Genomic DNA, 26,074 nt, shown 5'->3' on the forward strand with positions numbered 1-26,074 from the left:
TTACAGCAGTTGGGATAGTTACAATTGAAATGCTAGTGAATATGTGGAGAGAAGTGAAATATCGTCTCAACGTGTGCAGGGCAACAAATGGATCCCATGTTGACGTCTATTAACATTAAACAAAACTTTAAGGAATTCTCTTTCATGATATGTACTCATTGATGTAATTTTTCATTAATTTCCCCATTAAATTTGTACTTAAAACGAGGGAGTTCTTTCTCAAACACCCTGTGTTTCAACTCGCTTTGGTAATATGGATTAAAAAGAGAGGCAAACGAGACATTAGGATGTTTTCACAATGTGTAAATGTTAACAACCTATTAAACTGGAACATGGTACTGTGATACAAAAATTGTTGTTATGTACAGAGGAAACAATATTTGTAGACTGAAACAGCTCACTAAGAGTACGCCATGCGCAAATTGGGAGAGCTTCGATATCTAATAGTGTGGACGACAATGGTTCAAACCCAAGTAGAGCAATCCTGATTTAGGTTTTCTGTGGTTTCCCTAAATCGCTTCAGGCAAATGCCAGGACGGTTCCTTTGAAAGGGCATGGCTGAGTTCCTCCCCCATTCTTCCCTAATCAAATACGACTGATGACCTCGCTGTTTGGACCCCCAGATCAACCAACCAATCTAATAGTGATTTAATGGTGAACAAACTATACCAAACGGAATGAGGTGGTGCGGAGTGAGGTGTTGGGCGGCTCCCTTTCGTTAGAGAACATGGCAGAACTCTTAATAGTGACAATCTGAGGAATGAGACCTCTTTGTTGACAAGAAATATTGTCCGCTGATGTTTCCGGTGCAGGAAGTACGAAAGATTTCTAACATAACGTACGGGCGAAGGAAGTCAGGTGCTTATCAGGAATGAGATGTATTAACACAGTATTAATTATCACCTCGAAATAAAATTAAGATGCGTTATTAATATTAGTTTTTATTTTGCAGGCGTATCTCTGCAGTCCTGATACACACTCAAATGTCCGTACTACGTAGCTCGCCGCAACAGAAAACAATACTAAATGACGCGGACCATGGATAAAGTGCAATGTCGTGCTGTAGTTAGTTTTCAGTGGCAACGGAAACGTTGGAGCTGTGTCAGCCCAGTCGGGATGACTCACACTGTGAGTAACATTATACGAGCATTTCCTGGATGTTACATCTACAGAGCATAGTTCAGGACAGTTTCTTTGAAATATTTGTCTTACGACAGGTATCGCCTTGACTTTTCCAACAAGCGATGTGGCGCAGTGGTTAGCATAATCGACTCGCATTCTGGAAGACTACGGTTCAAATCCTTATCCGGCCATCTGGAGTTATGTTTTCCGTGATTTCCCTAAATCGCTCCAGGCAAATGACAAGATGGTACCTTTGAAAGGGCACGGCCTATTGAACTTCCTATCCTTGAACCAAAGCGAGTTTGTGCCCCGTCTTTAATGAGCTCGATGTCGACAGGACGTTAAACCCTAATCTTCGTGCCCTCTTCTTTCCTTTTTCTCACGCCTCTTCCGTAATCTAACGATAACTTCATATTTCATGTCAGCGAGCATTCCAGGCCGTCTTCTTCCTCTCCATTTTTTTTCTGCAAGCCTGCCTACTGCTTGCAGCGATTTCTTTGCAATATGCGCTGTTGCCCGTGACTTTTGGCACTGTGGAGGTCGGAATTTTGAAATCCCTAACGATTTCCGAAATGGAATGTCCCATGCTTACAGCTCTAACAACCATTCCAAGTTCAAAATCTGTTAACTCCCGTCGTGCGGCCAAAATCATGTCGTAAATGTCACCTGACTCACTTGAGTACGAATATTACACTACTGGCCATTAAAATTGCTACAACAAGAAGAAATACAGATGATAAACGGGTATTCATTGCACAAATATATTATACTAGAACGGACGTGTGATTAAATTTCCACGCAATTTGGGTGCATAGATCCTGAGAAATCAGTACACAGAACCACCACCTCTGGCCGTAATAGCGGCCTTGATACGCGTGGGCATTGAGTCAAACAGAGTTTGGATGGCGTGTACAGGTACAGCTGCCCATGCAGCTTCAACACGCTACCACAGTTCATCAAGAGTAGTGACTGGCGTATTGTGACGAGCCAGTTGCTCGGCCACCATTGACTAGACGTTTTCAATTGGTGAGAGATCTGGAGAATGTGCTGCCAGGGCAGCAGTCGAACATTTTCTGTATCCAGAAAGGCTCGTACAGGACCTGCAACATGCGGTCGTGCATGGTCATGCTGAAATGTAGGGTTTCGCATGGATCGAATGAAGGGTAGAGTCACGGGTTGCAACACATCTGAAATGTAACATCCACTATTCAAAGTGCCGTCAATGCGAATAAGAGGTGACCGAGACGTGTAACCAGTGGCACCCCATACCACCATGTCGGATGATACGACAGTATGGCGATGACGAATACACGCTTCCAATGTGCGTTCACCGCGATGTCGCCAAACACGGATGCAAACATCATGATGCTGTAAACAGAACCTGGATTCATCCGAAAAAATGACGTTTTGCCATTTGTGCACCCAGGTTCGTCGTTGAGTACACCATCGAAGGAGCTCCTGTCTGTGATGCAGCCATGGTCTCCGAGCTGATAATCCATGCTGCTGCAAATGTCGTCGAACTGTTCGTGCAGATGGTTGTCTTGCAAACGTCCCCATGTTTTGACTCAGGGATCGAGATGTGGGTGCACTATCCGTTACAGCCATGCGGATAAGATGCCTGTCATCTCGACTGCTAGTGATACGAGGCCGTTGGGATCCAGCACAGCGTTCCGTATTACCCTCCTGAACCCACCGATTCCATATTCTGCTAACAGTTATTTGATCTCGACCAACGCGAGCAGCAATGTCGCGATACGATAAACCGCAATCGCGATAGGCTACAATACGACCTTTATCAAAGTCGAAAACGTGATGGTACGCATTTCTCCTCCTTACACGAGGCATCACAACAACGTTTCACCAGGCAACGCTGGTCAACTGCTGTTTGTGTATGAGAAATCGGTTGGAAACTTTCTTCTTGTCAGCACGTTGTAGATGTCGCCACCGGCACCAACCTTGTGTGAATGCTCTGAAAAGCTAATCATTTACATATCACAGCATCTTCTTCCTGTCGGTTAAATTTCCCGTCTGTAGCAGTTCGTCTTCGTGGTGCAGCAATTTTAATGGCCAGTAGTGTAGCTCCGCCGGGGCACACTTACGTATGCGATAGTACCGTCGTCTGTATATGTGCATATCGCTATTCCAGACTATTGTCACCTCAGTGTGCACTGATGAGCCAGAAACGTTATGACTACTGCTTAATTTGGAACACAATACAGCAACACAGCATAGATTCGACAAGTCCTTGTTATCGTATGTCTATCCTTGTGACTGGAGGTCTTGGGGGCCATGGTCGTTCACTATTATAAAAAAGTGAAAAGCCTACAGCCGTCCTTATGATCTTATTTATTGTGTAGCTACCAGTTTCGGCCCTTCAAGACGCCATATTGAGACCATAGTTGATGCTGAAGGGGTTACCACGATCCCACGATCCATATATACACTGCATCAGGGGGCAGCATAACTGGATTACGCAGGCTATCTGTAACTGTGATGTCAGCACTCCAGCCATCAAGTTGGAGGAGTACAGTATGTGTAATGCGCTCTTAAATTAACAAATAATTTTTTGTATTCTAGTTTTTTAGCTTGGCATTCTTAAAATAGGCGAATGTCTACATGCCTATTAATTGGACCAACAACTGATATGTACAAGACTCAATACCGTGTTATACACATTTTCAAAGCAGGATTAAACTGGATATCCCTGATAGCATATTACATAGTGACTAAGTTGTCATTCCATTTTTCTACTTTGAACTTTAATCTTTACAATATCATGAATTAGTATTGTCTTGCACCTGTCGACACGTGGAGTTCATGGCAGGAAACGTCAGCGGCGGAATAACAGACTGTCTGGTGCCTAGTGACGTTCGTCTGCTCTCACTTACTGCTCTCTAAAACTTATAGCGCCTTCCCAAAACCCTGCGCTTGCTGAAACAAGCAGAAAAGCAACACAGATAAATTACGTATTGTAAATATTTTACTGGAACGTTTTTCACAATCAGAATTTTTCGTGATTCTTGAGTTTCTCCCGGCGTATTTGATAATCAAAATATCCAAGGGTGTACTGCCGGTCCACAGTGTCCAACGGGCACAATATTTCGGCGATCATACATGTCGCCATCATCAGGTAAACTGACGGACTGAGCTCCTGTGAACGTGCCGGCACGCAGAGAATCTACCCCAGGAATTGGAACATCTGAGAACCGTATTTCGAAAAAATGGGTACTCAGAGTGGCAGATTGAACGTGCCCTCCGCCCAACCACTACAGCACAACCTGTGGAGATGGATGAAATCACGAGGGGGGAGGTAGGCACTGCGTTTATTCCATATACAGGCGCACTCTCGGGGAAAATCGCCCGAATTTTGAAGAAACACCGGGTCGGAACTGTGTTTTGTCCTCCGAATAAAACTCGTGCACTGGTGGGGATCGCCAAAGATGACCTCGGTTTGAGGAAGGCCGGCGTGTACCAGATTCCATGTCAGTGTGGCAAGTCGTATATTGGTCAGACGATGCGTACCGTCGAGGATCGACAAGATGTGCTTCATACAAGACGAGCTCGACCCCATCGAAGCAGTAGAGTGTTTGATGCCCTGAAGGAGCATTTTGGGAACCGCATTCTTGCTCTGGGGTACTCAGGGGTCTCGATTGGCCACCGTATTCTCCGGATCAGAGCACATGCGACTCCTTTTTGCGGCGTTATCTTAAAGACAAAGTGTACACCAATAACTGCTGAGCCGAAAACTGCCATTCAGGAGGTCATCGACAGCATCGATGCTCCGACACTTCAGTGGGGCATGCAGAATTTCGTTATTCGTCTGCGCCACATCATCGCCAATGATGGCAGGTATATCTAACACGTCATAACCTAAATCCGAATATCTGTAGTGACGTTTACATGTTGAATAAAGTGTGTGCACGCCGTAGTTTGTAACTAATTTACGTTTATTTTTCATTTAGTTCAATAATTGTCACCCTGTACATGCATTTATTTTACATGACAAAATTAGATTATATAGAACTTTTCTTATATCTAGCCAGGCATCCCTTAGGATTCTCTTCAAATTTGACTTTGATGGGCGTAGAAAATAGGTTACAAATAACAATAGTAATACCGTTGTAATAACAGCAACGAAAGTAGTTAGTAATGAACATAATCATTACAGTAATATCAGTCTATTAACATTGTACTTGAATTACTAAAACAAATGGCAATACCGATAAGAATCAAATCTGGAGAGTAAATTAATTAGTGTGGGAAAGAGCGAGAAATAAGAAAACTTTAACAGAGCCGACTATAAAGCATAAACCAAGAAGAAAAACAGCAGTATGGCTGACGAAGTCTGTTGCATATCATGATGATGACTATGGAAATGGAAATGAGCGTATGGCATCGCTGGCCGGGAGGCCCCTTTCGGGGAAGTTCGGCCGCCAAGTGCAAGTCTTATTTCATTCGACGCCACATGGAGGTGATGAGGATGAAATGATGATGAGGACAACACAACAGCCAGTCCACGAGCGGAGAGAATCTCCAACCCGGCCAGGAATCGAACCCGGGCCCGCTTGCATGGGAGGCAAGGACGTTACCACCCTGCTAAGCAGGCGGACGATGATGGCTATAATATACCGAGAATGAGTTACGCCAATGATAGCAGATAAAGTTTTCGTCTCTTCTTGAGTACACTATTGTTTGTAAACAGAAGGAAGTCATTGAGTATTTGGTATCAGAGATATATAGTTGACATGCACAACGATCTTCCCCCATGAACCATGGACCTTGGCGTTGATGGGGAGGCTTGCGCGCCTCAGCGATACAGATGGCCGTACCGTAGGTGCAACCACAACGGAGGGGTATCTGTTGAGAGGCCAGACAAACATGTGGCTCCTGAAGAGGGGCAGCAGCCTTTTCAGTAGTTGCAGGGGCAACAGTCTGGATGATTGACTGATCTGGCCTTGTAACATTAACCAAAACGGCCTTGCTGTGCTGGTACTGCGAACGGCTGAAAGCAAGGGGAAACTACAGCCGTAATTTTTCCCGAGGACATGCAGCTTTACTGTATGATTAAATGATGGTGGCGTCCTCTTGGGTAAAATATTCCGGAGGTAAAATAGTCCCCCATTCGGATCTCCGGGCGGGGACTACTCAAGAGGACGTCGTTATCAGGAGAAAGAAAACTGGCATTCTACGGATCGGAGCGTGGAATGTCAGATCCCTTAATCGGGCAGGTAGGTTAGAAAATTTAAAAAGGGAAATGGATAGGTTAAAGTTAGATATAGTGGGAATTAGTGAAGTTCGGTGGCAGGAGGAACAAGACTTTTGGTCAGGTGATTACAGGGTTATAAATACAAAATCAAATAGGGGTAATGCAGGAGTAGGTTTAATAATGAATAAAAAAATAGGAGTGCGGGTTAGCTACTACAAACAGCATAGTGAACGCATTATTGTGGCCAAGATAGACACAAAGCCCATGCCTACTACAGTAGTACAAGTTTATATGCCAACTAGCTCTGCAGATGATGAAAAAATTGATGAAATGTATGACGAGATAAAAGAAATTATTCAGGTAGTGAAGGGAGACGAAAATTTAATAGTCATGGGTGACTGGAATTCAAGCGTAGGAAAAGGGAGAGACGGAAACATAGTAGGTGAATATGGATTGGGGGGAAGAAATAAAAGAGGAAGCCGCCTTGTAGAATTTTGCACAGAGCATAACTTAATCATAGCTAACACTTGGTTCAAGAATCATAAAAGAAGGTTGTATACCTGGAAGAATCCTGGAGATACTAATAGGTATCAGATAGATTATATAATGGTAAGACAGAGATTTAGGAACCAGGTTTTAAATTGTAAGACATTTCCAGGGGCAGATGTGGATTCTGACCACAATCTATTGATTATGAACTGCAGATTGAAACTGAAGAAACTGCAAAAAGGTGGGAATTTAAGGAGATGGGACCTGGATAAACTGAAAGAACCAGAGGTTGTAGAGAGTTTCAGGGAGAGCATAAGGGAACAATTGACAGGAATGGGGGAAAGAAATACAGTAGAAGAAGAATGGGTAGCTCTGAGGGATGAAGTAGTGAAGGCAGCAGAGGATCAAGTAGGTAAAAAGACAAGGGCTAGTAGAAATCCTTGGGTAACAGAAGGAATATTGAGTTTAATTGATGAAAGGAGAAAATATAAAAATGCAGTAAATGAAGCAGGCAAAAGGGAATACAAACGTCTCAAAAATGAGATCGACAGAAAGTGCAAAATGGCTAAGCAGGGATGGCTAGAGGACAAATGTAAGGATGTAGAGGCTTATCTCACTAGGGATAAGATAGATATTGCCTACAGGAAAATTAAAGAGACCTTTGGAGAGAAGAGAACCACTTGTATGAATATCAAGAGCCCAGATGGAAACCCTGTTCTAAGCAAAGAAGGGAAAGCAGAGGTGGAAGGAGTATATAGAGAGTCTATGCAAGGGCAATGTACTTCAGGACAATATTATGGAAATGGAAGAGGATGTACATGAAGATGAAATGGGAGATAAGATACTGCGTGAAGAGTTTGACAGAGCACTGAAAGACTTGAGTCGAAACAAGGCCCCGGGAGTAGACAACATTCCATTAGAACTACTGATGGCCTTGGGAGAGCCAGTCATGACAAAACTCTACCATCTGGTGAGCAAGATGTATGAGACAGGCGAAATACCCACAGACTTCAAGAAGAATATAATAATTCCGATACCAAAGAAAGCAGGTGTTGACAGATGTCAAAATTACCGAACTATCAGTTTTTATAAGTCACAGCTGCAAAATACTAACGCGAATTCTTTACAGACGAATGGAAAAACTGGTAGAAGCGGACCTCGGGGAAGATCAGTTTGGATTCCGTAGAAATGTTGGAACACGTGAGGCAATACTAACCTTACGACTTATCTTAGAAGAAAGATTAAGAAAAGGCAAACCTACGTCTCTAGCATTTGTAGACTTAGAGAAAGCTTTTGACAACGTTAACTGGAATACTCTCTTTCAAATTCTGAAGGTGGCAGGGGTAAAATACAGGGAGCGAAAGGCTATTTACAATTTGTACAGAAACCAGATGGCAGTTATAAGAGTCGAGGGGCATGAAAGGGAAGCAGTGGTTGGGAAAGGAGTGAGACAGAGTTGTAGCCTCTCCCCGATGTTATTCAATCTGTATATTGAGCAAGCAGTAAAGGAAACAAAAGAAAAATTCGGAGTAGGTATTAAAATTCATGAAGAAGAAGTAAAAACTTTGAGGTTCGCTGATGACATTGTAATTCTGTCAGAGACAGCAAAGGATTTGGAAGAGCAGTTGAACGGAATGGACAGTGTCTTGAAAGGAGGATATAAGAAGAACATCAACAAAAGCAAAACGAGGATAACGGAATGTAGTCAAATTAAATCGGGTGATGCTGAGGGGATTAGATTAGGAAATGAGATACTTAAAGTAGTAAAGGACTTTTGCTATTTAGGGAGTAAAATAACTGATGATGGTCGAAGTAGAGAGGATATAAAATGTAGACTGGCAATGGCAAGGAAATCGTTTCTGAAGAAGAGAAATTTGTTAATATCGAGTATAGATTTAAGTGTCAGGAAGTCGTTTCTGAAAGTATTTGTATGGAGTGTAGCCATGTATGGAAGTGAAACATGGACGATAACCAGTTTGGACAAGAAGAGAATAGAAGCTTTCGAAATGTGGTGCTACAGAAGAATGCTGAAGATAAGGTGGGTAGATCACGTAACTAATGAGGAGGTATTGAATAGGATTGGGGAGAAGAGAAGTTTGTGGCACAACTTGACTAGAAGAAGGGATCGGTTGGTAGGACATGTTTTGAGGCATCAAGGGATCACAAATTTAGCATTGGAGGGCAGCGTGGAGGGTAAAATTCGTAGAGGGAGACCAAGAGATCAATACACTAAGCAGATTCAGAAGAATGTAGGTTGCAGTAGGTACTGGGAGATGAAGAAGCTTGCACAGGATAGAGTAGCATGGAGAGCTGCATCAAACCAGTCTCAGGACTGAAGACCACAACAACATGCACAACGATATGAAAAAGATTTTGAACGTATCATGTTTCGTATTGCAGTTATGGAATGGTAATTGGCGTTTTCTTATCTAGTAGGGTGACTGAAAAATCGGTGAAGAATATAGAGATACAGAACGGGCAAAAGTCACATCCCTCGTCTGAAATGGGGATACGAAAGACTAAGATTGTGTCATGCAGTCATTCATGGTTAGGTTAAGTCGTCTCGAATTTTCACTGTTCCTGCCATATCGGCCAGCTAGACGTTCACCTAAATTTTTAATTGCATGCCAGGATCAATATTTCGTACATGTTATGACAGTTTACGTATTCATCTAGAAATACATTGTGGCCGTTTATTGTTTTTTGGTAGGATAACTGGGTAAGTTATTACCACCATGAGTAGGAGCTTCACTAAAACATTATCTGATTGGCTACAGAATTTTTGAGGATTTCAGTTGAGATCTAACGACAGAACTGCTTTAGTAGACACAGAAGGCGACGTATTACAGTTGAGGTCATCATGTCCTTTATTTTGCCCTAAACTTTTAACCTGTTGTGCATCAGTCTGTTTCTCATTCCTTGATTTCACTTATGTTCGGCGATGTATATCAGTTACTTTTAGCCATTTTAACAGATCCATTGTTGCTAGAGTTGGGCCAACTGTTTCCTTGGACTGCTCCTCTTCTAAGTGCTCAGAGCGAAAACCGAATGATTCCATTGCCTATTTGAAGTACCGTTGTATTATGCTCAGTAAAGCAGTTTCAACGTGTGTAATAATCCGAACAGTTATATCACTTATTATATAGAACACATAAAGAACGTATGCGTTGACATATAGAGCGCCGCCAGTTTCACGATGGAGAGAGCAACTAAGGGAATAACATTCTGGATGAAGAACTTTGGGAAAGAAGGCAGAAAAATACCGATTTGTGTTTTATTCTTTTATTTATCTTTTAAAAGAAAAAGTAATTAACAAAAGAGAAAGAAGTTAATATTACATGAACCTGAGCGTGTGGTTATCTGTTGCAGCATTGAAACCTCACGGCGATTTTGACACCATATGTTAGAATTGTTGAAATAAAAGCCATGTTTCTGCTCAAGTGTAGCTATATCATGCTACTCTGTATCATGTGTGTAGCAAGACATTATTTGAGTCAACTATCAGCACGCACCCCTTGAACTCTTGTGAATTGCTAGTGGTTTTTGTTTTACCGCACGATGTATTGGCAGCACTGAAGATGTGGAACTACTACTTGGGCGCAGAGTCGATATTGCCTGTCAGCTGTTAGCTGTGTCATGCGGAGGTACTTGTAAAGCGTCGTAACAAGGGTAACAGTGCGTTCGTCGGTGGTGGTACTATGGCACGGACCCAGGAAGTTGTTTATAGCGTCTGTTTCGTTTTAGTTAGTTTTTGTGCATTTCATGTAGACTCTCTTTTCAATGTTTATCCGCGAATTCTACCTCTCCCGGTTGAGGGGGATCCAGGAGAACCACTTTTTCTCACCCCGCTCATTGAAGAAGGAAGAATAAAGGAGGCACAGCGGCTTGCTTTAGTAGGCATAGGCATTAACGAAGGATGCACCGAAAATTGCCATAGAGTCAAGAGTTATTCCGGTTATTTAACGGTCAACAAAACGTTCAACTCCAATCTTTTCTTCTGGTTCTTCCCTGCTGAGGTAAGTAACACAGCCACATCTAAGTAGCAGTGTGAAGAAAGTGATATTGCTAGAAGTAACATGGCCTGATGTAAGATTTGTTGGTTACAGTCTAAATATCTTGACAAAAATATCATGAAAAATGTTGGGATGTTCTTTCATTACCGAACGTGACTGTATTGACTGAAAGTATTATTGTGTTTTTACGCTATTTTTAATTTGGCGCTGTTTTTTTCCACTTTGCTTACATTTACATTTTGAAACTGAATTATTTTTGTGGTGATTTGAATAGCTCGGAAACAGAATAAGCCTTTAAAAACGGATTAACATAGTAAACAGTATGATACTAACAGGCCCTATTATAGTGGGTGCCGTATGTCGTATCATTGAACTGGACAGGTTTTTCATTTTGTAAATTAAATTCGTTATAATCATTTTAATTTATTTAGCGTGGGTTCTTTGTGAAACATTGTACTCTGTATAAACTAAACGAAACACGTTACCGTGTTCCGCAAAACTTTATTTTAGTACAACATAGGTTTTGTGCTGTGAGCCTGTGTTCCAGTGCACAACTGGATCAGCTTAGAAAAATTCTTGGGATTTTATAATATGGCTGTAACACAATTGCCTCCTGTAATTATTTTTACGTTCATTCACTTGATTTAAACCTTCCAGACTAGTAGATCCTTTCCAGCTGAAACGAAAGACTTATCGTTGTGTCTAGATCTACTTTTTAAAAAAACTCCTCCGTAACCCTTATCGATTAGGGGAATTACCTAGAGGCGTAGAACGATCGAAATGCCACGACAGTCAGCACACTGGCTCGCATAAGGATGAAACTGTTCATGTCTTCGGTTTTCTTTCTGTAGGCTTGTTTCATCTGCAGGGAAGCTTTTTAAATTTGGAGCGGCTCGTACTTCCCTCTTGACGTCGCTGAGACAAAACTCTAAATGCTTTTCCTTCCGAGTGACTTGGAGAATTATGCCTTTCGTATTAGAGTGTAAATTGAAACTTCATTATTTTAAACTTCTGTGGTGAGGGAAAAAGTAATTGGTTGGTAAAATTTTAGTTCAAATGGCTCCGAGCACTATGGGACTTAACTGCTGAGGTCATCAATCCCCTAGAACTTAGAACTACTTAAACCTAACTAACCTAAGGACATCACACACATCCATGCCCGAGGCAGGATTCGAACCTGCGACCGCAGCGGTCTCGCGGTTCCAGACTGTAGCGCCTAGAACCGCACGGCCACTCCGGCCGGCAAAATTTTAGTAACTTTCACCGTAGGCGATTTTCCCATTTCTAAATAGTTAGTAATCCATGCAGTAATTTTCAGTATACGAATGTAAAATTTCAAACGCATGAGCGTTACATTTCGTTGCTAAATCGTACATTGTCATCAAGCTGCTAAAATTGTTAACAGCGGCTACCTTCAGGTATCACTTCTGAGCTACCAATACCGACATTGCAAAAATATACGAATTCTAGAAGTAAGCGTCTCTCGCGTAACTCTGTTAATCTATGCTAATTATCATGCACCGCTACGCAGGTGATGGGTTTTTACCAGTGGCTAAAGAAACAGCGTAGCTTGTCTTTGAGTGTTAATGATTAGTTTTATTGTGTGAATGAAAAATGGTTGCATGAGCATAGTGTTATATTTTTATGTTTAAAAGTGAGCAAGATAATGATTCCTGCTATATATTTGTCCGAGGGATTTCTCGATGTTATTCCTGAAAATAGGCTACTGGCCTAAATAGTTTTGACCCAGACAGGTGACCTATTTTAATGCGTTTGTGACACATACCCGCATCCAGAGGTAGTTACGAGAAAATCCGTGTATAGTCAGCCAGACATTTTCATGATGGAATGCGTGTCAATTTTCAGACCAGTAAATTGTCAGCGTAATATTGGTCTGGCTTTCAATGCGAACTCTGCTCGTTGCGTAACCTAGATATGGAAAGCTATGCAACATCGTTAGAAAAAAGAAAGCTATATCGCATTGTTGGGTGGGGATTCCTAAGGGATTCTACATCTACATAAATAGTCCGCAAGCCACTGTACAGTGCATGGGGCAATTTTGTTTCCCACTAGCTGACAAACGCGGCGTGCCTGAGTATTCAATTTGCCAAATTTTTATTAGAAACGGAAAAAATAACTGTTTTTGTAGTGTAATAGCAAAAAAATTCATTTCCATGTGTTCGTGGAAAGCACTTTGAAATTATGAAACAGTCTTTCAGAGAAATTTGGATATTGTGCAAGTACAGCTCCTTCGCGTGTCTACTCTATCATTTTGTAAACGTCTATATGGCAACGCCTCTTCTTACCTCTATAGACGGCTATTGTTTTGCCTATAGCCGTCTGCGCTTCCCAGCTGAAAGCGGTCAAATTGTTGGGTGTCAGGAAGTTCCTTAAGCTGGCTCGACTGTAGGAGTGTCGTAATAGTAGAGAATAAATATATTAAAATTTAACGCACAATGCGGCAGCGTTTCACGCGTCTCAATGTTTAGGTCGTCATATCTCCCGAGCTATATGTGTTAACATTAGCTACGATCGCAGGTTCGAATCCTGCCTCGGGCATGGATGTGTGTGATGTCCTTAGGTTAGTTAGGTTTAAGTAGTTCTAAGTTCTAGAGGACTGATGCCCTCAGAAGTTAAGTCCCATAGTGCTCAGAGCCATTTGTTAACATGATATAATTTTGTAGGTGCATTTAGCAGCTTATGTGGATACTGTCTACGAAATTTGTTTGCGAATAGTTAGTAGCACAGAAGTAATTTAAACGTGAAGCATGGTGCGTCTTTTTTCCACGCATCACATTTTTGCCACGACAGCGATTGTTGCATGACAGTAAGGATATGTATACCAAGTTTGGTTGAAATTGATCCAGTAGTTTAGGAGGAGATGTGGGACATACACACAAACGTATGTACATACATCCATTTTTAATGTATCTATGGATTCTGTTCGCATAGTGACTGTCTGCATGCGTTTGAACGCGTCCTAGATTCTCATCTATTTCTCATGACCCCTACGCAAGATATACGTTGGTAGCAGAGCAATGGTCGCACAGTCATCTTAAATACAATTTCTCTAAATGTAACCTGCAGGATTTCGAGATAACTACGTCGCCTTTCTTACAGGGACTCCCATTCAAGTTTTACGAGCGTTTCTGTACATACGCGTATGAGCTATATCGACCTGTAAGATCCTAGTGGCGCGTCTTTGAATTCGTTCGATGCCTGCTGTCATGCCCACTTGATAAGGATTCCATGCACTGGAACATTACTCTAGAATTTGTCGCACTAGCGTTTTGTATGCGACAAACTTTACAGATGCAGCACACTTTCCCATAATGTTTCCAACACATTCTTCCCTAATACTGATTTCACTTTGTCCCATTTTATATTCTTCCTAAATACTCGTACGGTGTGACGTGCTCAAGATGTTCACCACTCAGATACAATAGCGTTCTTCCTCTTTGTTACAGGCGTTGCCTTACATTTATCCACAATTAGAGTGAGCTGCCATTCATTACACAAAATAGAATTTTTTTCGAAGTCTTTTTCCAGTTCTTTACGATTGCCCAACGATGAAACTTTAAAGTATATAATGTGCCCGATTAGAAAACAATGTTTATAGCGCTGCTAATCATATCTGATAAATCGGTTGTACAGGGCGTTCGGAAACTCCCGTTATAAACCTCTAGTACGTGTAGATGGGAGAAAGGAGATACCGGGAATATTTTGAAGAGGAACCCATGGACAACAACGTTATCCAGTGATGCTGCAGAAAGGGAACCCACGTCCAGAAACGTCACCCAACAACGCTGCAGAGCGTCAAAGCTATAGGTGCTGGCGCCTGTAAATGTATGTACATGCAGTGTGATTCTTTGATAATTTTACATACTTTCTCGGATGATGGAGAAGGATAAATATATCAATTGGAGGTGAGGGCCCCTAGTCCAGAAAAGAAAGAGTCGAAATTTACAAGCAAAAATCACTGATACGTGAGACAGTGGAATACGTGTACTGGTACTGTTGTTTCGAAATTGTAGGGTAGGCAGCTGTCAGAAGTGGTAGTATGGACCAAAACAAGAAAAGAATGTCTGGTAAACATCGGCTCTAAAATGCGTACCTGAGGAGCTATGAGCACTTGTTCATCTTCGCAAGTGAGAAAATACATCTCCTCTATTAAACAAGTGCTCACAGCTTTTAACGAATACGTTTTAGACCATATTTGCTAAGCTTTTTTCTATTGTTTTGGTCCATGCTACCACCTCTTAAAGTTGCCTACCCTACAATCTTAGCAACAACAGTACCGCTACATGTAGTCCACTGTCAAAGGTATCAGAACGATCTTCGCTTATAACTTTAGACTCGTTCATTTCTGGTGCAGGGAGCCTTATCTCAAGTTCCTTCTCCATAATCCTCGAAAGCTTATCATCATCATGGAATCACCCTGTATATACATAAATTTACAGGCACCAGCGCCTACAACTTTGATGTTCTGTAGTGTTGTTGGATGATGTTTCTGGACATGGGCTCATATTCAAAATATCATGTACAAAGTACTCTGTACAAGTCCTAGAAGTTTGTAACACAAATTTCCGAGCACCCAGCATGTATGGTGTCCCTCCTAAGAGTTGTCAGGTGCATTTTGTCCAGTGTTTCAGTAGATATTTGCAAGGTCGTTTTTGCTGTGTAGCTAGTAAGCCCAAACAAATATGCTCATCATATTTTTCATGTGATGTTCATTGTTGAAGGAAAGCATCTATTAGTTTCCCATTATGAAGAAAATTATTTTTAAAGTAGAATTTAGGTGCCAGTTTGGTAGACCATTTCCAAATTACTCCAGCGGAACATTCGTCTTATAGATATGTATTAACAAGGACAGTAAAACTCTAAGAGCTCTGGCAGCAACATCACCATCCTGGCCCGCACTGACTGCTATTGACTAAGAGACAGGATACCATTGAGACACAACACAGCAACCAGAGTGGAGCAAATAGAACAATCCCTGCCATGTTTACGGAAGTCAAAACAAAGGGGTATGGTACATGTAGCGCATAAGGAAATTACAAAACCTCGGGTAAAATAACAAATTCACGTAATGTTAAACCCAGGAAAGTTCTATCTGTACTGGTTTCTCACATAAATGTACGAAACCACTAACAATAATATTTTTTAATAGTACCCATTTGAAATAACATATTTTTGTAGTTTCATTGTCTTTGTTCATGCAGTTGTATACTGCACAAACATTAGGTGTGATTTCAAAAAGAAATTTGGCAGTAGCTTATCTTAAATGTTCACACACATGCTATTCAGTTTTCAGAACAACAAATTGACTCCAGAAAATGTGGCTCATAATAGTACTGCTTTGCAGCACAAGGAGCACTAAATTACTTGCCACAACTTCTCAGTGTATACTTGTATCTCTATGGCTACTGCCATGCAACAGAACTGCTCAGTTGTAGCTGGAGTACTGATTATTCTTAGTGGTTCACTGCCACTTTTAATAATTATTGATAGAACAAATATCACACTAGACTAATCTGGGGCCTCTCTGTCAAATGAACACACAAAATTACACAATATTAGAAATCATTTTCTTTGTAATGGGAAACAGACACTTTCCATCAGTGCTGGGCAACACGTAAACATGAAATGCAGTTTTTTTTATTATTTTTTGAGCTGTCTCCAGCTACACATTGCAAAAATGGCATTGCAGGTATCTGTCAAAACACCAGAGAGAAAATGTGCCCAGCGACCCTTAGGAGGGACACTATGCAGGGTGTTCCAGGAGCAATGGTCGGTGTTCAGGGATATGACAGGAATGACCATTCAGAGTGAGTAAGTCTAGTAAATGGTACCCCATGGGGTATGACTGCAATATTTCTGAAAAAATAGCAAAATTAGTACTGAAGTTTAAAATGAAAGAAGTTGCAATACGTGGAGACCACAACATAGACATTGGTAAAGATTCAAAACCAAAACAAGAATTAAATGAAACATTATTACAGTGTAATATGAAAATAATAAATATACCTACGAGAGTGACTGATCACTCAGACTATCACTAATATTAAAAATAGTGAATGCATAGGAAAAGTTCTGCAAGTAGTAACCGCTAATCATCGTGGGTTAATGTTTTGTATCTGCCAAAATAGGAGCTCCTAAACAGATGTAAAACAAGTCAAAAGAAGTCAAGATTACTAACCTTCAAAACATGAATATTTGTAAAATAACACTGCGGAAAGAATACTGGTCTGAAACGATGCAAGCATAAAGTACAAATCAGAAGTATGATGCATTTCTTAACACACTAATGCTTCATTTTCATGCAGTCTTCACCAAAATGACCTGTCAGAAACACCAGGGTCACAGTAACCAATGGATTACCAAATAAATAAGTGAATTCAGGAGTAGGGGGTAAGAACTTGAACAACAGAGAACATGGACACATATAAACAGCATTAGAAGCAGTACAGGAAATAAATAAGAGAAGCAAAAACCAGCTCAATAAACAGCCATAGCAAATTCTGACCACATAAGTAAAAGAACATGGCACACAATGAATACTGAAAGATGCAGTCGAAAGAGTGTTAAAACAGAAATTTTATTAACTTGTTGATAAATGAGAAAAATTTAGTTACAGATGGAACCAAGATGCTAATTTACTCAACAACAGTTTTATATGTGCTCTACAAAATTTAGAGGAGGAAGGAAACCATCAGGAGTTAACGCATCGTAGAACATTTGGGCAACCATCCCACTCAATGTGTCTGGAAACAGTAACAAAAACAGAACTCATAAAAATAGTGCAGGAATAAAAATCCAAAAAGTCTGGAGTAAATGATGAAATATCAGAGTATTTAATAACTACAATATTAGGAAAAGGCTAGACTGCTACGCCGTATAATGATGACATATTGAGTTGCAGAGAGGCACACCGAAAAGACTGTTACGCATTTAGCTTTTGGCCAAAGCTTTCTTAAAAACACACACACACAAGTTGATACTTCACATGCACCTGACCACCATCTCCAGCAGCTCTGATCAAAATACATCTGTCATGTTCAACGAAAGTAACTATCTGGAGTGAGGCAGGGAAGAGGGAGGGATACCAGGGTTTAGATTACCTATAATCATGCCCTGAAGTGAGGGACATCCTACCCAAGATCCTTCCCACCCGTCCTAAGCCAGTGTTCCTTTGCCCTCCCAATCTCCACAACACTCTAGTGCACCCCTTTTCAACACTGCCAAACTGTGCCCAAGAGCATGGTAGACCATTCTTTGGCATAACATGCAGCTGAACATAGCATGCTTGATTTCAATAGCTGCTTCAGAATACAGGCCATCTGGATCCTCTCCTCTAGCACCAGTTTTTCTGAACTGCACAGGTGAGCGTTGTCCTTAAAACACATTCACCATCCCAAAATTATCCCAGCCACAACCTACAGTAACCTACTACCCCCACCCCCTCCATCCAACAGTTCCCACCCCTCTATCCTGTCACCTAATCCCTATTCATGACCCCTCACATTCAGTGCTTGCCACTCTCTGGCAATGCATCCGCCTGTCTTTCCTCTTTCCCCTTCCTCTCCTTTTCTGCTCCCCATTACCCCCCCCCCCCAGCTCTACCTCCCTGCCTCATAGCCTCCCCACAATGTGACTAGCATTGTGTTATGCCTCCATCTAGTCCCTGCACACTCTGCCAGACAGTGTTCTTCTCTTCCCCCACCAATACCCTGCTATCCATTCCCTGCCCCACTACAGATTGCTACTTTCATTCAACATAATACTTGACAGTCCAAGCTGCTGGAGATGGCAGGCGTGTGTGTGAAGTGTGCTTGCATGTATCTATGTGTGTGTGATTTTTTTTTCTGAAGAAGGGGTTGGTTGAAAGCTAAATGTCTAAACGTTGTTTCATTGTGCCTCTCTGCAACTCAGTGTGTCATCTTTACAGTGAGGAGCAGTCTATCCTTTTCCTAATATTGTTGATGTTCCAACCTGTAGTTTCCATTATTTTAAATTACTTAACAAAGCAAGTGAATGAAGAAATAATAGAACCTCTTTTGGATATAGGAATCTGCTCATTTAGAGGACACATATTTGATGAAAAAATTAAAAATAAGCAAAGTAGTACTAACGTATAAGAAAAGTGACAGATGACAAGGAAACTACAGACCAATATCTTTAATCTCTGGCAGCTCAAATATGCTAGAGATGAACACAATTGTAAGATGATCACATTCCTACAGAAACATAATATTTTGATTCCAGCACAGCATGGCTTACAAAAAGGGAAATTCACAGAAACTGTCATCTCAAGCCTAGTAGAACCTGTTACAGATTCATTAGACAAAAGAAACACTGTACCTGTTATGTTTCTGGATTTGTCCAAAACTTTTGACACAGCCACCCATACAATGCTAACTGAAAAACATGGACATGCAGTGCAATGGATAAAATCACATGTCAGCAAAACAGAACAGTATGAAGCAACATAAACTGGATGCAGATTTGAGATCAGGTATATTATGTACAGTGTACCTGAAGGATCTGTACTTAGCCCACCTCTGTTAAACCAATTTATAAACAGTATTGAAGTAATTGAGAAGGATCAAATAAATACTATATACCGGTGCACGACATTAGTGAATACAGAAGAAAATCTCGAAACACTGGAAAGAGGTGCATTTATGTCAACAAATAACACAGTACAGTGGCTCATACAGAATGACTTAATCATAAATCTAAAAAAGACAATGTTCATAGTGTTCATGAAAGAGAAAAGGAAGATCACATTGATATATGTTCAGATGAAACAAGACTGGAAGATGTTTTCTCTATAAAATTTTTGGAAATTACAATTGACAATGAGCTCCAATGGAGACAACATGTACACAGTATGTGTAAAAATCAGTCACCTTAATATCTATTGTGAAACAGGTTGCATATTATTTTAACAAAAAAACTTCTATGTACAGTGTACTCGAGTCATGCTTAACAGTACAGAATTACTGTTTGGGGAAACTTCAGTAACAATAATACCAGATGGTTTTCATTAATCTGATGGTGTTTAGAGTGGCACACTGTGGGCTGTATGCGTTTCAAGATGCTGAAACATAGGTATGCCCATTAAATGCTGCAATCGCAGAGTATGCTGAAAAAATAATAGTTGGACTTACTGCTACCAGGTGAAAATATGGGCTGTGAGCAATCAGAATGTGGTATGAGTGCAGGAAAATTATACAAAACTGTGCAAACCTTCCAGTGCCTGATGGACAAAGTTACACATGATTTGGACATCTGCTCCGAAATGAAGCATCTGGATTACTAATCGGAAATCTTAACTCGCTTCCGTTCAAATGGTTCAGGCATTAGCCTACTGAACTGTTTGTTTGGAGCACCAAAAGTTCAGTTCCTGAGTCATACTATTAATGCCCAAGGAATTTGTCAGTCAGGGTGCCATGTCCATTTCAATAGAATACCATTAAGAACCTGAGGGAGGAGGAAAGAATGATGAAATATTATAAAAATGCTATGTCATTATGAGCTGCAATATATATATATATCAATGAATTCTCTTTATACTTTGGTTTCATTTTTGTTCATTGAGTTTCAGATACTGTATGGTTAACTAGAATTATTCACATTCTCTCTTGTGTATTATAAATATATTCAATAAAATATTCATTCTAAAATGCAGCAGTCTTGTCACATTCATAGAGATCCATTTTGATCTATGATTTTTGCAAACAAGGTACATTTCCTATTGGGGGGGGGGGGGGGAACTCGACAGATCTTGTGATACGAAATCTACAACTCTCTCCCTCACTGCTGCACACACCCCAGGGAAGAATCTCGAGCATCAAAATCCAGACACTGAATTAGTAACAGGAGTAAATAAAATATCTTCCTTGTTTATAACACTCAACTCCTGACAAGGGTATCTACATACTTAAAGTATTTTAAATGATCAGGAAGGTTCTATTTCCTTGCAAGGTAAATGACAAGATGGTACTTGGCTGCCTCAGGAGAGTGGAAGCCCCCCCAAACTCCACAGAAGATCTCCAGCGAAACTTGTAATACCAGCCCTCCTGGAAGAAAGTATATTGTGGAACCATGGCTTAACCACAGCTTGGGGAATGCTTCCAGAAGTAAATTTTCACTCTAGAGTGGAGTGTGGACTGATATGAAACTTCCTGGCAGATTAAAACTTGCAGGAATCCTAGTCTTGTTAGTTTTGCAGGAGAGCTTCAGTGAAGTTCGTATGGTAGGAGATGAGGTACTGATGGAAGTAAAGCTGTATTCAGTCCCAATGAGTTTTTGCGATAAACACTCAAATGGGGCTATTTAAATTTTTGCAGTTGCCCTTTGGCAGTGCATTTGCACCTGCAATTTTTTAATGCTACTTATCACAGTTGACTGCTACAGATCCTTCTTGTTTGAACTATTTAGACAACATAGTAGTTTCGGGTTGTACTCCGATGAACATCTTTCCAGTCTCAGGAAATTGTTTCAAGTGCTGTCAGGTGCTGGGTGGAAGTGTGATAATGACAAAGTCTGCTATTTCTTTCAGAGTGAGATCAAATATTTGGGACATGTTAATCCACTCTGGGTATCCACCCTTTGCAGTCACACTTACCACCATCCAGGACCTCCCAGCTCCTAGGAATGTCAGAGAAATCCAAGCTGTGTTGGGTATACTAACTTATTACATTAAGTTTGCGCCAAATGCTGTGCATATTGCAGCTCCATTGCATCGTCATCCATGGAGTGGACTAGGGAGTGTCGAGCAGCATTTCAGACCTGAAGGACGCTTTGATTCGCACACATATAAACCACCATAGTAAACAAGGAAGAAAAACCTAAGATTTTTCTACCAGCAACAATTCACTAATAAGTTAAAAATCAGTATGTAACTAGGGAGACACCATGGGAAGTTGGGAGTTTTAGATGGGAGGTACTGCTAAAACTGACACTGGAGATAAAAAACCCAAAACATTCATTAATGTAAACTTTGAAAAATGCCAAAATAGTACAAAAACTATTTGTATCTTCCCTGAACCAATATAAGTAAACTTATCTCCACAATACCCACCAACCATGAAACTACTGCATTAGCAGCAATGCTGATATTGTTTGGTCATCCCGGTGGTTGATGCCAAAGGTTTCTTGGGCTCTGGTGGAAGTATTTTCTGAGAGGATTCCAAAGTCAGTGCATTGACATGTCTACCCAGAATGCAGAGGCCAATAAGGTGTTACTGCAAGAACCACAAAACAGAGTGTTAGACATTTTCTTATACAGCCAAGATATCTTATGAAGAGTCCACATTAAGAACCCTAGTGATTTAACAGCAGCCTTTTGTTTGCAGCGCAATTGGAGGGGAGAGATTTTGCCAGGAAGCAGTGGGTAGATAACAGTGTATTCACTCCAGAGGTCATATGTTACTGGTGTGGACATAAGGGCTATGTGCAAAAACAGTGTAGGCAACCAGTGCTACTCATGTGGGGAAGTGGACCACCAAGCATTGGATTGTCGAAGTAGGAAGAATGGAAAGTACTGTTGGGAGAAGCGGCCATTAAAATCAAATGAGAATGCTTTGACCGTTACAAAGCAATCCCAATAGACCATAATACTGCACAAGTTAGTTTACAGATGGAATGCTGCTTAGTGGGCTTATTGAGAGGTGCAGAACAAAGGTTTCTTGTAGACAGGGGGGTGCGCGTACGCATTCAGTCTGAACCTGGTGAGCAAGAGCAGAGTCAGGCCATCATGTTATAAGCTATGTGGGGGTTGGCAATAATAGTTGGAGTCATGGGGTATGACAGTATTGATTTTACTATTGGGAAAACTAAGTTTACGGTGCATGGAAGTTTTTCCATATGTGGATGAAGGATATTCAGTAATTCTCGGGCTAGATTGTCTTGGCAAACATTGATGGGGTTTTACGACTAGGCAGGCAGAAGTAAACTGACAGACTAGACCCTACTGTGGCATCCTTTTGTTCGCTCCATTGTGGCCCTCACAGCTTGGGCTGATGAGGAGCCAGCCGTAGGCAGTTCACCGACACGGCTACTGCCAACTTCTATATGTAGACCTGCACAGCATGGTGTCAATAGCTGACACATACCACCAGGTCTGGGTGCAAGTGCCACTGACGAAGCAGTCACCAGATCTTCATGTTATGATGAGCTCCTGTCTGCAGCTCGACATTTGTCTCATGAGTAGCTGGAAACCTTGGTCAAACAACAAACCATAGGGTGTGTACCCACACCCAGGGGTAGACATCTTCTTCCAACAAATGGAAGGTCCACAGTTGTCCACCTGAATCTAGCAAGGTACAAGGGGCCCACCTCCAATGGCTGGGGCTGCTGGCATTGTAGTGATGGTGATGGTGCTGCATCCATTGGCTTCCTGTCTAGTGCCATTGGAGCAGGACGTGAGAGAGGTGAAGGCAGCTGAGGCTGCAGCATAATTCTGGGCATTGAATCTGCACATGAAAAACCTGCAGCAGGGTGATGCAGTCAACACAAATAAAGCTGATTCTGATGGCACTTCTGCAGCCCTGTGAGATCCTGCACAACATATAGAGCAGCCCAAGGTTTTGTTGATCATGCCTCATACCCAGTGCCAGTGTCTGCTGAAAACTCTGAAAATGACTAAATCATGCACATTAAATTTAGTGCTGCAGAGGCTGGGCTGACTGCTCGATTGCATGGCTGGGAATGGTAGGGTGAGATAAAGAGCACTAAAACTTGCTTCTACATAAGGGAATATCTGGTTCATCTGTTGCTTGAAAGTTCAGATGAAGTGTTCCCCTTCACCATTAGACTGATGGTGGAATGGTTAAGCACTGTTGGGCTTGGCTAGCACTTGGATGGGTGACCATCCAGATCTGCTGAGTGTTGTTGGTAATCAGGGTGCACCCAGCTCTTGTAAATCCAATTGAGGAGCTAGTTGACTGAGAAATAGTGGCTCCGGCCATGAAAACTCACGGTGGTTGGGAGTTCTGTGTGGTGAACACATGCCCCTCCCTATCTGCATCCAGTGATGCCCATCAGCTGAGGATGAAGTGTGGCCAGTCGGTACCACTGGGCCTTCTGAGATCTGTTCAGACTGTTTTATTCATTGACTGAGACCTTGGAGAATGTGGAGCCTTGTTGGACTTGCATTTCTGCAGACAGACAGATTGAATGTGGCCATGCCTGCCACAATGATAACACTTAGCATCATGACAGGGGCACTCCTGATGGTTGTGTGCCATGAAGCTCTGAGGACAGGATTTAATACTGCTAGCCTGCTGCCTAGTACACTGCTTTTGTTTGTCACTGCCCTGGCTGAAACTTTGTGTGCCGTGGTGTGCAAACTACAGGCACACCCTATGTACCATTATTCTGAGCTGCACAAATAGTAGCAGAATCGGTCTACCACTGCACCGTCATATGAGTCTTGATGCTCTATTAATTCCAAAACCTGTTGCAAACTAGATTCGGGATAAATAAGAATCTGTTCGCATGTGCAAGGATCTGACGCATTTTGAGTAATGACATCGCTAATCATGGCATTACTATAATAATGTCCACACTCTCACTAGAATTTGTGATGGCGTGTAAGTCCTTGAAAGTCAGGCACCCACTGCTCATGTGTCTGATTTGGTTGCCTGTGTAAATGAAAGAATTTGTTACATGCAGCTGTCACATTAATCAGTTCATCATAATGTTTGTCTAGTGCAGCAATTAGTCATTTATAAAGAACACTTTCAGGGTGGGCAGTGGAAAAACATTTGCTGGGTAACCGGTAAACAGAGACTCTGGTTGTTGCGAGAAAATAAGGTTGTCAGTCCCTACCTTTAGTGTGATGTGTCGTGAAGTGAGAGTTGAACTATGTGCAGTACTCTAACCATTCCTCTCATATAGAATCAAATGCATGGAATGGTGGTAAGGAAACAGATGCTGCTTGCTGTGTTGGTGCTGTGGGTGCTGGGGGTGGTGCTGCTGTGTTTGCGTGTGTTGCAGGCAGTCTAGGTATCATCTCCCTGGGTTGCTGCATCAGCCACACCTGAAATTTAACTGTGTGAATTACTGAAAGTTCTTGCAGAGAACTGACAGTGATGAAACACACAGCCTGTGAAAAGCAAAAGAAAACAGTCAGCTGCAGGGCAAGCAAGGCTAATTGTCCACAGTTCTACAAGAAAGAAACACTGTCAATACAATGGCCATTGCTTGTATGGTTAGAAGTAGAACCAAAGAGCAGCCAAAAGTAGTTTTCCTTGGCACCAGACATTTGTATAGTGAACGAGAAACCTTCATTGTAGACACTGGAACACACTAGGAAATAGCCTTGTTGCCACGTTTGGTCGTCCCAGTGGTAGATCTCAGTGAGTTGGTGGGTTCTAAGACAGAGAGCAAAATAATGAGATGTACGCCTTGTGTCTGATAATTTCTTTTACTTGATTGTATGGCAGCCAGTCCAGAACACAATCCAAAGTGAGTCCTTGAGAAAGGCCAGTTCGGTATCCACAGTAACGAAGGAGACTAACTGACAACACTTCAGCTAGGCAGGCAAAACTGAACTAATATACAGACTAGACTCCAGTGCAGTGTCCTTTTGCTGGCTCAGATGGTGCTGGCAGTGCGGGCTGATGAGGGCATGTCTTGGAGCCGGTCGCAAATTCGCTGTGCGTTCTCATGGTTTACTGCTAACTTATAGATATGGACTGGCATGGCATGGTATAAATAGTGATGATACCACAGGTATCAAAATTTTCACTTAACGTATGTAACTAAACTGGACTCTGACATGACACACACTGAAAAACAGAAGACAAAAGGCTAATCAGATACTCCTGTAAGAAACACCATCATAAAAAAATCAAGATTTTTGGAAACAGAAACAAACTAAAAACATCATTAAATATAGAAATAAATACAACCAAATAGCACACCTTCGTCACCTGCATTTCTCTAATCAGTGATCAATAATTGCCAAATCCCCCCCCCCCCTCCCCAAGAAACCTCTTCTCATCCATTCCCTATTTTTCAACAACCAGAAGCAAGAAAACAAAAAACGCTTCAAAAAATATTACACAACAGAAAATACTTAAAAACAACCCCACCCCCAATCCGAATTACCAAATACAATAAAGAAGAGGAAAAAAGCATACACCAAATAAGCCCACCCCACTCCCCACAAAAATCAACTGACAACCTTTGGCCTAGACATCATTCCCATAAGCTACATAAAACATTTAAA

At 41.5% G+C, this 26,074-nt stretch overlaps 1 protein-coding gene across 1 annotated transcript in view; it reads left to right on the forward strand.

The window, feature by feature from the left end:
* Nucleotides 1-10,432: 10,432 nt before the first annotated feature.
* The window catches only part of LOC126259933 (venom serine carboxypeptidase), a 136,046-nt gene continuing 120,404 nt past the window's right edge, over nt 10,433-26,074 (forward strand). Inside the window, exon 1 of the mRNA XM_049957025.1 lies at nt 10,433-10,833. Within this exon, the coding sequence (XP_049812982.1) occupies nt 10,516-10,833 (318 nt within the window). The 5' untranslated portion in view covers nt 10,433-10,515. The remainder of the gene's footprint in view (nt 10,834-26,074) is intronic.

Source organism: Schistocerca nitens, chromosome 5 (genome assembly GCF_023898315.1).
Source record: "Schistocerca nitens isolate TAMUIC-IGC-003100 chromosome 5, iqSchNite1.1, whole genome shotgun sequence".
In the NCBI taxonomy this organism is placed as follows: Eukaryota; Metazoa; Arthropoda; class Insecta; order Orthoptera; family Acrididae; genus Schistocerca; species Schistocerca nitens.